The 12,239-nt window shown below is 34.7% G+C and overlaps 3 protein-coding genes and 1 non-coding gene across 4 annotated transcripts; all 4 read left to right on the forward strand.

Annotated features, from left to right (window-relative positions):
* Positions 1-3,302: 3,302 nt before the first annotated feature.
* TRNAG-UCC (transfer RNA glycine (anticodon UCC)) lies at positions 3,303-3,374 on the forward strand. The gene has a single exon. It is a non-coding gene; the product is annotated as a tRNA-Gly (tRNA).
* Positions 3,375-3,502: 128 nt separating this feature from the next.
* Positions 3,503-5,119, forward strand: LOC112783873 (pentatricopeptide repeat-containing protein At5g59600-like). The gene has a single exon (XM_025826953.2). The coding sequence runs from the start codon at positions 3,503-3,505 to the stop codon at positions 5,117-5,119; it is 1,617 nt and encodes a 538-aa protein (XP_025682738.1).
* A 634-nt stretch (positions 5,120-5,753) lies between these two features.
* Positions 5,754-8,048, forward strand: LOC112783872 (rust resistance kinase Lr10-like). The gene is made up of 2 exons (XM_025826952.3): positions 5,754-6,684; positions 6,789-8,048. Exons 1-2 carry the CDS (start codon positions 5,832-5,834, stop codon positions 7,928-7,930), a joined length of 1,995 nt encoding a protein of 664 aa, XP_025682737.1. The 5' UTR covers positions 5,754-5,831; the 3' UTR covers positions 7,931-8,048.
* A 538-nt stretch (positions 8,049-8,586) lies between these two features.
* LOC112783871 (LEAF RUST 10 DISEASE-RESISTANCE LOCUS RECEPTOR-LIKE PROTEIN KINASE-like 2.1) lies at positions 8,587-11,683 on the forward strand. Its single transcript, XM_025826951.3, has 5 exons — positions 8,587-8,666; positions 8,829-9,743; positions 9,957-9,989; positions 10,092-10,115; positions 10,292-11,683. The coding sequence occupies exons 2-5, from the start codon at positions 8,873-8,875 to the stop codon at positions 11,545-11,547; spliced, it is 2,184 nt and encodes a 727-aa protein (XP_025682736.1). The 5' UTR covers positions 8,587-8,666; positions 8,829-8,872; the 3' UTR covers positions 11,548-11,683.
* The last annotated feature ends 556 nt before the right edge of the window (positions 11,684-12,239 follow it).

The following is a 12,239-nucleotide window of genomic DNA, read 5'->3' on the forward strand; positions in this document are numbered from 1 at the left end:
CTAAAATTTAAAATTTTAATTTTAATTTTAAATTTCTGTTTCAGATTTAATATATGTAATTATTAATATATTACAATTTAAATACACATCCAAAAATCAAATTAATTAGAATTCAAAATTTCGAATTTAAAATTCTAAAATAAATTTTAAACCATCTTAAATCACTAGTAAAATCTTCGCTCCGTAAAGATCCAGAGCTGCATCGCCTCTCCCTCCTCATCTGTGGCCGTTTTCGTCTTCTCCCGCGTTGGGCACTCCTCTGCGACGATCTCCTCCTTTGGCGACGCGTTCCTCCCCGCGACGCGCACTTCCCCTGCGTACACCCCCGCGCCTCCTCCATCGATGGGCTCCTCTCCGTCCCTGGTCTCCTCCCTTGCGCCACGCACAACCGCCCCCTTCTCCCGCGCCATCGCACTCCTTCTGTCTCTGGTATTTCTGCTTGCAAAATTCTAAAAAAATTTGGTTGAGTTCATTCATGAAGATATGTTATCTTTCTTTTAGTTTAATAAAAAGTTCTTTTTTTTTTTAATTTATGTATAATATTGGAAGTGTCTGTGTTTTTTTTAAAATGTATTTGTGATTATAATTTTTTTTTTGCACTCATATGTTTGATTTGGGAATTGTAATGTTAACCTAATTTGAATGTGTCAATACTTAATTTTGGATGTGTTTATGTTGTTCATTATGTTCTTATGTACATATATAAGTTTTTTTTACATGAGTTTTGGATGTGTTGATAAAATATTTAGAGTGCATTCTTATAATTTTGGATATGTATTTGAGTTTAATTTTTTCTGTGTTCAATATGTAATTTAGAACTACAATGAGAATAATTTAGATGTGTTAATACATAATTTTAAATGTGTTTATGTTGTTTATTTAATTTTAGATGTATTTTTGACATGAGTTTTAAATGTTTTGAATAAAAAAATAATTGAAGTGAGTTTAATTGATTTTGAAAACTTGAGTGATTATTTAAAAATTAGTACACAAAAAGTTGTTACATACGAGTTTTATGGTTTAATTTGTAAAAAATTAATGTATTGCAAGTAGTTATAAATTTTACGGTGATAAGTATTCAAAATAAAAGTGATTCCTTAAAAATAGAAAATATGATTAATTAAAAAATTAAAATAATAAAATATTATATTTAAAAACTGAATAAAGACTGAATTTTGTTGTACAAATAGCATTTTTCAATTATCAAACTATTTGAGAAAGCTAAGGGACTTAACCAAATTGGGATCTCTAAATTAATTTTAACGGTGTGTTACATGCTTGGTTTTAGAGGGTTTTAGAATGAGAGAAAAAAGTTTTGGAAGATTCTAGTGATCAGTATAGAACATAAATAAACCAACTTAATTATATTGCACCATTTAATGCCGGTAATTTACATTAAAATTTGAGGGTTTTTCAAAGAATATATATCAAGTAATTGACACAAGTCAAATAATATATAGGGTAAAGTATATTTTTTGTCTTTAAAATTTAGTAAAAATTTTAAAAATACCCCTAAATTTTATTTTGTTTTAATTTTGTCCCAAAAGTTTTCGATTTACATCAAATATACTCTTAACGGCTAAATTTTCAAAAAAATTAAGACCAATCTAACAATAATACATGAAAATTATGCTTGTTTTGCTTGTATTGAGGGTTGTTGTTATGAAATTGTTGTTGAATTAGTCTTAAATTTTTTGAAAAATTAGCCGTCCGAGGTATATTTGATACAAATCGAAAACTTTTGGGACAAAATTGAAACAAAATAAAATTTAGTGGTATTTTTAAAATTTTTGTCAAACTTCAGGGACAAAAAATATACTTTACCCTAATATATATATCAATCATGTTACATATATGTATAAAAATTATACTATTAAATTAATCCTTCGTATAAAATATATGTTAAAAATGAGTTAAATAAAATATATAATAAATTTTTTATGAGAACAAGTATTTTTGAATAGAGTTATGTTAGGTATACATTAAAATCAGTCATTAAAATCAACCACCAGTATAAAATATATATTAGAATATAAATACACATTAAAAATAAATTAAACTACATATGTATTTATATATAAATACATTAATGGCTGATTTTAATTGCTAATTTTAGTGTACAAATAACATTTTTGTTTTGAATAATATACCAAACCCACGTGACTACTCACATCCCATAATTATACGGCGTTAGTAATAAGACAAGCGCGATTAATGGAGACATGTGAGTAGTTAGTTATAGCTAGTTATATACAGTTACACCGTTGTGCAGTCATGATATCCAGGCTCTATCTAACACACATAAATCCGTTTTGAAGATATTATTCTGAGTGAAAAGAATAGCTCATGCAATGAAGAAATCTAAAGTCGGCGATTGTTGACTTTAAAAATACAAACACATGACGTTCAATAAATTAAAGAAAGAAAGATAAGAAAAGTCACCAAAGCACTCTGTGAATTGTGATAATAAAAGCGCAAGCAAGAAAAGAAAAAAGAAGAAATGCTGGAAAGAATGGATACACAGAAGCCTTGAATCATTCACCCATGTCACCACCTTAGACGACATTGTTTACCTAATTACCGATTTACCTCTTTTCTTTGCCTCCTTTGGCATCATAAAGTCCCAACAACTAATGAGACTCATGACGCACATGCAAATGCAATATGATTCTTCTCACAATGTTGTTTAGCAAATATATACGTATGCATTATTCTTTAGTAATACATTTAAGGATTTCCTTATGTCAAATTTTGTATATAAAGTCTTAGTTTTTTGTTTGTCTTCTTTTTTCAATTAAGTATATGAAACTTATAGTGAATGATGGTCAGGTTTTGTGTTCAATATATATTCAATGAGAAAGTATAGTGAGTTAAGTGTCCACCAGCTAAGAATTAAAACAACTCAATTAATAATAATTAATTTTAAATTATTTTTTTAAATTTAAATTTTTGATTAATTGACATTAATGGTATTTTTGAAATCATATAATACGTTGAACGCTGATTACTGAAATTTAATTATCTAAAGTAATTTTTATATTCAAATCTAATCTAGTAACACCTTTTATTTCTTTTAATTATTTGCAGTACTAGTGACACATTATTGTTGCAACATCTTGACACGCAGATAATATATTTATATAAAATTTTAACAGAAAATAAAGTTGCCAACATTTAAATGGAAGTGCAAATACTTGGTGAAAAAAGAGAATGATGAGTAACTTAATAAACAATTGAACTCTTTCTTTCATGTACAAGATTTATAGAATATTTTAAAAAAGATGGAAAGACTCATTAATAAAGCGTTTGTAGTCCAACGGTTAGGATAATTGCCTTCCAAGCAATAGACCCGGGTTCGACTCCCGGCAAACGCAATTGATTAGTGAATTTATTTTGTTTAATTCTGATATGCAGTTTCCTTTAATTTTAGATATTGATTCATATTGCAGAACTTCGCCATTTCAAATTTCAATGTTGATATCCTTAAATAAATCAAGGTACAATGAAAAACTGGCAATTTAGAAAGTTGCAATGGTCTCCTCGTGAATTTGCTTTGTTTCTGCAAAAATGCTTGAAGGCCAAAGGCTTGAGAGCTGGCATGCAGGTCCATGCCACGTTGCTGACTTCTGGAACCAACATGAACACTTTCTCTCTGAGTTCAAAGCTTCTTGCTATGTATGCTGGTTGTGGTGATCTTAAATCAGCAAGGCTTTTGTTCACAAAAATTGAGAACCCAAATGTCTTTGCTTTCAATTGGATGGTTCTTGGTTTGGCCTATAACGGTTACTATGATGATGCACTTTGGTACTTTCGTTGGATGCGTCAGCTTGGTCACTTGGGCAACAAGTTCACCTTTCCCATTGTTCTTAAGGCCTGCGTTGGGTTAATGGATGTGAACAAGGGGATGCAGGTTCATGCCATGGCTTGTGAGATGGGTTTTCAAGATGATGTCTCCGTTGCCAATGCTCTCATAGATATGTATTGTAAATGTAGACTTGTTTCCTATGCCTGCCAAGTGTTTGATATAATGCCTGTGAGAGATGTTGCCTCATGGACATCGATGATTTGTGGGTTTTGTAACTCAGGGAAGATTGAGGAGGCGTTGGTGTTGTTTGAGAGGATGAAGTTGGAAGGATTGGAGCCAAATGAGTTCACGTGGAATGTTATGATCGGTGCATATGCTCGGTCGAAGGATACCAGCAAGGCTTTTGGTTTCGCTGATAGAATGAAGAAAGAGGGGTTTGTTCCTGATCTGGTTGCGTGGAATGCATTGATTTCTGGCTTTGTGCAGAATCATAAAGACATGGAAGCATTGAAGTTGTTTTGGGAGATGCTAAATTCAGGGATTCAACCTAATCAAGTAACTATTGCAGCACTGCTTCCCGCCTGTGGATCATCAGGTTATATTATATGGGGAAGAGAAATTCATGGATTTATACTAAGGAAGGGGTTTGATTTCAATGTTTTCATTGCAAGTGCTCTTATTGACATGTACTCAAAATGTGGGAATTTAAAAGATGCTCAGAATGTATTTGACAGCATTCTGAATAAGAATGTTGCATCATGGAATGCAATGATTGATTGCTATGGAAAATATGGGATGATTGATTCCTCCTTGGAGCTGTTTAGAAAATTGCAAGAGCAAGGTTTGCAGCCAAATGAAGTTACTTTTACGTGTCTTCTTTCAGCATGCAGCCATAGTGGTTCAGTGCAAAAAGGGTTAGAGATATTTAGATTAATGAAAGAACATTACGGGATTGAGGCAACCTTGCAGCATTATGCTTGTGTTGTCGATCTCTTCTGTCGCTCTGGAAAGACAGTTGAAGCATACGAATTTCTCAAGACGATGCCAATGCAAATGACAGAATCAATTGCGGGAGCTTTTCTGAATGGGTGCAATATCCATGGAAGAAGTGATTTAGCAAAATTGATGGTGGACGAACTAATGAAAATACAGTTAAAAGGACCTGTTGGATTTGTAACACTATCTAATATTTATGCAGCTGATGGTGAGTGGGATCATGTTGGAAACTTGAGGAAGGTCATGAAGGAGAAAAATGTTCACAAGAGTCCTGGTTTTAGTTGGCTTGAAAAGCCAGGTGAGACTCTTGCCATGTGACATAATATAATGTGATTGGTGTTCTAGTCTTTCACATTTCGCTGCAAAATGCAAATATGTATAGTCTGGGAGGTTTTCATAGGAAGTTCTAGTCAACTCAGTTTCGTTCATCTACTGATCAAACAACATAGAACAGATGGAGTGAGAACTCTGCTGCAGCTCATGGTTGTATTAATGCACTTCTGAGTTCTGACCATTTATGACCACAGCTTGCCAAAAGTGAAGTTTATTTTATTTTCACCTTATGTTCCCCTCCTACTACCAAACAAGAATCATTAGTCCGAAAATGTAAATAAACCAGTTTTGTGACAAATATTTATAATTTCGATATTTTTAATTTGGGATGCATTTTGTAATAATTTATTGAAATGAAATTGAATTTTATTAAAGTAATCTTGATAAATAAATACACTAATACATTATTTGTAAAATTCTAGATTCATTATAAAGAGAACGAAACATATTTTATACGAGTGTAAATACTTTCTTATAGATGTATTTTGATGGAGTGAATAATTTTTATCCCTTCTTAAAAAAAGGATGGTGAGGTCTTGAAATTGCAGTATATATGTTGCGAATTTGTTTGGAAATTTCCAGGCAAATGATGTGCGTACACAGAAGAAAACGAAGGTAATCTCTTTTGACCGTTGTTTATGCATTGAAATTTCAAAGGTATACCTGTCAAAGTGAATGAATTATTTGTTGTTTGACTATGTCAAATTATCCATATCCCTGTAGTAGTTGCAAACAGCATGACTTTGAGTGTACTATCTGCACAAAACTCGCATCTCTGTATCTAATTAGAAACCACCAGAATCTTTTAGTTTCAATTAGCATGGTGGAAGGATATCTTGTTCCAAATATGATTAGCAATTCCAATTCATTAATGTTGATGATGGTATTAATACTGGTTGGCACGGTGCCGGGGATATGCCACGGTGAAGATGGGTGTGGAGGACACAGGTGCGGATGCCATGGCCCTCCAATTCGATTCCCATTCCGTCTTAAAGACAAGGAGCCCCCTCACTGTGGTTACCCTGCCTTTGATCTCACTTGTTCTGATTCTCATGATACCTTCATTGAGTTCTCTGCTTCTCCTGTCCCACTTAAACTCCTTGTCACTGATATCCAATATGAATATAACTCTTTCCAAGTCTCTGACACGCAAAATTGCCTTCCCGCCCACTTGCTCAAACTCATAAAAAATTCTTCCTCAATTTCTCCTTTCCAGTTCAGTCGGGATCAAACTCTGAACGATATATCTTTCTTCAATTGTTCACCTGATCCGCAATATCAACTCTCCTGCCCCATTTACGTTGCTGACAGCTACGATTTACTCCTCAGTTCCAATCTCGTATCTTGCACCAAGATTTTTGACATTTCTTCAACCTTCTATGACCCACAATTAGTAGTTTGGTACAATACTTTGGATTTGTTGTGGTCGAAACCTAATTGTAGCATGTGTGAAACACAAGGCAAGAGATGTAAACTGAAGAACAATGGCACTCAAGGTGAAGTTGAGTGCTTCGGCCACCATCATAATAACTTGCTCTTCGGTTCTACAGGTGATTGATACACATTAATTATATAATAAATTATTTATCTTTCTGATTAATTCTGAGGTTATGTAATAATATTCCTGCACATGCATGCTTGTCCATGTATATAGGTGTTGTGGCAGGTTTAATTCTGCTGGCAGCAGTGGCTATTGCAGTGTTTAAGATCTATCAACATTTTAGAATGAAAGGAGAAGATCGAGCAAGAATTGACAAGTTCTTGGAAGATTACAGGGCACTCAAGCCTACCAGATTCTCTTATTCTGATATAAAGAGGATCACAAATGGTTTCAAGGACAAGCTGGGTGAAGGAGGTCATGGAGCAGTCTTCAAGGGCATGCTCTCCTCGGAAATTGGCGTAGCTGTGAAGATACTCAACAGCAACACAGAGGGTGAAGGGAAAGATTTCACCAACGAGGTGGGAACCATGGGCAAAATTCACCATGTCAATGTGGTTCGCTTACTTGGCTTTTGTGCGCAAGGATTTCATTGTGCTCTAGTTTATGATTTCTTTCCAAAAGGTTCATTGCAAAACTTCATATCCACGCCAGATAACAAGGACGTCTTCCTTGGATGGGAGAAGCTTCACCAAATTGCCCTTGGTGTTGCTAGAGGCATTGAGTATCTTCACCATGGTTGTGAGCAACAGATCCTTCATTTTGACATCAATCCCCACAATATCTTACTAGATGACAACTTCACTCCCAAGATTACTGATTTTGGGCTTGCCAAGTTGTGTTCCAAAGATCAGAGCAAAGTTTCAATGACAGCAGCCAAGGGAACCATGGGCTACATTGCGCCTGAAATTGTCTCAAGAAACTTTGGAAATGTGTCTTACAAAGCAGACATTTATAGCTATGGGATATTGTTGCTTGAAATGGTAGGAGGAAGGAAAAACATAGAGATGGAAGTTGAGGGGTCTTTAAGGATTTTATACCCCGAATGGGTGCACAATTTGCTTGATGGGGGAGATTTTCAAGTACACATTGAAGATGAGAAAGACAATAAACTTGCAAAGAAAATTGCAATTGTTGGACTACAATGCATTCAGTGGCAGCCATCAGATCGTCCTTCCATCAAAACTGTCATAAGTATGTTAGAAGGAGATGCAGACAAATTAAGTGTACCTCGTAATCTTTTCGACTTAACAAACTCTATTAGCAGAGGACGACGAATAACCCACCAGACAAGGCCTTTAAATTTAGAGTTGGAGAGGATTGAAGAATTAGATCATTGTCAAACAAGTCCTTTCTAATATGCATTATAAAGAGAGAGTATATTTTGCAATAGTTTTATCTTCTGATCAGCTCATTATTTTGGTTACTGTATTTATTTGCAATTTGATTTGGATGAAGTTTAATTGAAAATTAGCATTCTAAACTCGCCCATTACTTTAATTTAGAAGGTAATAATATACTGTAACAATGTTTTTATGGTAAATATAAAGAGATACGTAATTTATTATTGTTAATCTGACTTAATTAAGATGAGACTGAGTGTATATGCGCTGGTTAAATCATGCATCAAATTTCGAAGTAAAAATTAAGAACTATATCAGTTGGGATGACAGCTTATATAGCCAGCATCAAGTTGCAGCTAGATAATTAACTGCCTAACACATTGCTTAGTTCCGTAACAGATTTATAACTAACTACAATCAGTATAACTAACTGCTATACAACTAACTACCCACCATGTTGTCAGATTTAACTTGTAAGATTAAATATTAATATTATTACTCATTACTGTTGACTCAATAATCAATATGATATCAGCTAAAAAATAACAATAATGAATTTGATATGATAATTGATAATTATTTGTTTGATTCCCTAGAACAAGTCAAATAATCTTCTGTTTGGCACATAAGTCAAATAATCTTTCATAGTAGTAGTTTGACTTGACGTGTATGCGCGTTGGAATTTTCAAAGTAAACGAGAGAGTAGAAAGAAAGTGAGAAGAGAGAGAAGAGGAAGAAAATGCATCCCAAGGTAATAGTTGATAAAAAAATGCTCTTCGTACTTTATTTTTAATGTGTATATAAATTTTAACATGTATCTTATACTAGTGATCGACTTTTGATAGCTAATTTTAGTGTACATGAGTTGATATAAATTCGTATTATATTATAACTATTCTATCCATATAATTAGTTGTACAAGTATATCGGAGTTGAAAAGAGAAAAGAAAGCTTACCATGTGGATATGGTGCGAGGTAGGAATAAGCATTGTTTTGGTGTTACACCAAAGTTTGGTTGCCGGACAAAGGCAGAGCTGCGTGCCATCATCGTGCGGCAAAATTGCAAACATAAGTCATCCTTTCCGATTGAAAGATGACCCGGCGAATTGCGGGGACAGCAAGTACGAACTAGAATGCGTGAACGACGTGGCAATGTTACGGTTAACAGAGGAAGCAGATTACAAAGTGGAGGCCATAAATTACAACAACTACACAATCAGGTTAGTAGATCCCAACATTCAAGAGGATAATTGCTCCTCCCTCCCCCGCTACTTCTTGTACAGATTCAATTTCAGCGCTGACCCCTACCGCGTCTACCCTGTTTCCAATCATTGGGATGTCGATAACGCATACCATGCCACTCAAATGCAAGGCCCAGTTCTTGGAGATTATATCCCGCTATTTGAGCACATAATATACGTGAACTGTATCACAGCAGTGAGAGACGTGGACAAGAATAACGCTTCTTCCTCCTGCTTGGATCTGAATACATACGTAGTTGCTGGAGAGTTAGGAGCCACAGGATCGATATGGAAGCCTGGATGCCGCATCAACAAAATTGCTGCCACCTCTGGCTTGTTTCAATTCCAAAAACAGCATCCCTACAATGGTTGGGAATGGAAGGGTGAAATGGAAAAGGATGTCGATGATCCAATAGCATACAGTGATGTTCATAAGGCGCTGGCTTATGGATTTGAGGTCTCATGGTTGCATGCTATTTGCCATGAGCACCACTGTGGACCGGGAGCTTGCTACTTCAACCACACCGCTCAAAACGTTCTCTGTTATTCTCTCTGTTCTTATTCAAAGGGAGGAGCCCGCCGCTGTGGTAACTTACCTCTCTTGTACACCTGCATTTAGCATTTACAATTAGAGATAAAGTGTCATAGGACAAGATATTTTTACTTTTCGAAATTCAAATATTCTTTAGAATCGATTAGTGGTAGGACCATAACATATAAGAGTAGATTTTGTTGTTATTATTTATCATTGAGAATTTGGTTAAACCATACGATATATAATATGAAACTCATTATTCTAGGGTTTTGGAAGCAACTTCGAAGCTACACTCTAGGTACGTAAAATTCCTTGTGTCTTCTTTGCTCTTGGAGTGCATATCTATATCGATATATACAGTGAGTTAATTTTACGTTTGTGATTCTCTTTTCTCTTTCAGATTATTTGCATCCGTTTTTTTACGGTAAGATCTTGACTTCAGTCTTGTATTTTTCTACTCACATTTTCCCTTTAATTTTTTAGTAAGAAATTTTGTCTCTGCACATGAATATGTTAGCTATAAAATATAGTTAACTTACATCACTTGGTTGAAGTGATTATAATCTGTTAATCTATAACTAATTAATTATATTCGTACAGGAATGTACACTCTAATAAGGTTTAAAACTCCGAAAGATATATGGGAAACATCGTTTTTGGTTCATCCCAAGACAGCGCTCATGGGGTGGTACGGTCTATTATCATATATGGTAACAAGGATTCTGTTCGGGGTTGCATTATTAGTTGTGTTATTGATCTACAAATGGCGAAGAAGAAATTTATCAACGTATGTGAATATTGAGAATTTTCTACAGGATAATCACCTCGCTCCCATAAGGTACTCATATAGAGAAATTAAAAGTATGACACAAAATTTCAAGGTCAAATTGGGCCAAGGTGGTTTCGGCTCTGTGTACAAGGGCAAATTACGCAGTGGTCCTCATGTAGCAATAAAGATGTTGAAACAGTCCAAGACTAATGGTCAGGATTTTATTAATGAGGTTGCAACCATTGGGAGAATACATCATGTGAATGTGGTTCGACTCATTGGATTTTGTGTTGAAGGATCAAAGCGTGCACTTGTTTATGATTTCATGTCTAATGGTTCGCTTGATAAATATATTTTCTCTAAGGAAGAAAGCATTCATTTGAGTTCTGAGAAAATATATGAGATATCTTTGGGAGTAGCTCGCGGGATTTCATATCTTCATCGGGGTTGTGCTATGCAAATTCTACACTTTGATATCAAGCCCCATAATATCCTTCTTGATGAAAACTTCATCCCCAAGATTTCGGATTTTGGATTAGCTAAATTGTATCCCATAGATCGTAGCATTGTCACTTTAACTGACAAAAGAGGAACCATTGGCTACATTGCTCCGGAATTGTTTTACAATAACCTTGGTGGAGTCTCCTATAAAGCTGATGTTTATAGCTTTGGAATGTTGTTGATGGAAGTGGCAGGTAGAAGGAAGAATTTGAATCCACATGCTGAAAATTCAAGCCAAGTATTCTTTCCAACTTGGGTCTATGAACAAGTTAGCAAAGGAAAAGAAGTTGAATTGGACTGTAATGGAACAGAAGTTGAAAAGAGTATGGCAAAGAAGCTGATCATAACTGCATTGTGGTGTATACAACTCAAACCTTCCGATCGACCTTCAATGAACCATGTAGTAGAGATGCTTGAAGGAGAACTTTACAATCTAACAATGCCTCCGAAGCCTTTGTTATATCCAACTGAAAACTTGAATTCTGAACAAACCAGAGCAGGTCACTCAACAAATGCTGCAGGTGATTTTGGTGAAACTATCACTAGTAATGCTACACTAGAGAATAGCTTATCTGGTAGAAATTGACTATAGTGTCAAGTAGTTTGATTTCTCATTCTTGTAAAATAATCTTTCGAAACCAGTTTATGTTATCATGTTATGCAAAGATAATTTTTAAAGAAATACACATCTGTGCTGCACAAGCATGGCATATACTTGAAAATGTGCTAGGCAAATAACCGAGTAAATTAAAGTCACAGAAATGGACCACTTTCTTTGTAATGCTAACTTGTTGGAGAAATACAAAAGGATGTTCTTGAAATATCTTAAAACTAGAATGAAACCGCACAATGTGCGGACGGTAAATTAATGATAATATATAATAAATATTAAAAATTGATATATTTTGTAGAATTAAATTAGGGTAAAGTATATTTTTTGTCCCTGAAGTTTACTAAAAGTTTTAAAATTATTCCTAAGTTTCAATTGTTTTAATTTTATCCCATAAGTTTTCGATTTGCATCAATTTTATCCTTTAAGTTGACGCCGTTTAAATTATTCACAGACGTTAGAGATATGGCAAAGTATAGTGTGTGATGTGGCAAGAAACGTGAAACCCCCAAAATACCTATGGCTGAGTAACCCAAGTAAACCAATTGGCATCCTTTTTCAAACATAACCCGTCTGTCTTCCCTTTGCCACTAAGGAACATTGCCAGAGAAACAGAGTCATAGGAGGAAGCTTGGTGGGTGATCAGACGTCGCACCGTCAACTATAGT

Source organism: Arachis hypogaea, chromosome 20 (genome assembly GCF_003086295.3).
Source record: "Arachis hypogaea cultivar Tifrunner chromosome 20, arahy.Tifrunner.gnm2.J5K5, whole genome shotgun sequence".
NCBI lineage: Eukaryota > Viridiplantae > Streptophyta > Magnoliopsida > Fabales > Fabaceae > Arachis > Arachis hypogaea.

What these genes read in the sequence shown, in the direction of transcription:
- LOC112783873 (XM_025826953.2), top strand. Translation starts at nt 3,503, where the DNA reads ATGAAAAACTGGCAATTTAGAAAGTTGCAATGGTCTCCTCGTGAATTT.
- LOC112783872 (XM_025826952.3), top strand. Translation starts at nt 5,832, where the DNA reads ATGTCAAATTATCCATATCCCTGTAGTAGTTGCAAACAGCATGACTTT. An exon ending in CTTGCTCTTCGGTTCTACAG is followed by an intron (nt 6,685 to 6,788) that starts GTGATTGATACA and finishes CCATGTATATAG; the next exon opens with GTGTTGTGGCAGGTTTAATT.
- LOC112783871 (XM_025826951.3), top strand. Translation starts at nt 8,873, where the DNA reads ATGTGGATATGGTGCGAGGTAGGAATAAGCATTGTTTTGGTGTTACAC. An exon ending in ACTTCGAAGCTACACTCTAG is followed by an intron (nt 9,990 to 10,091) that starts GTACGTAAAATT and finishes TTTCTCTTTCAG; the next exon opens with ATTATTTGCATCCGTTTTTT. An exon ending in TTTGCATCCGTTTTTTTACG is followed by an intron (nt 10,116 to 10,291) that starts GTAAGATCTTGA and finishes ATATTCGTACAG; the next exon opens with GAATGTACACTCTAATAAGG.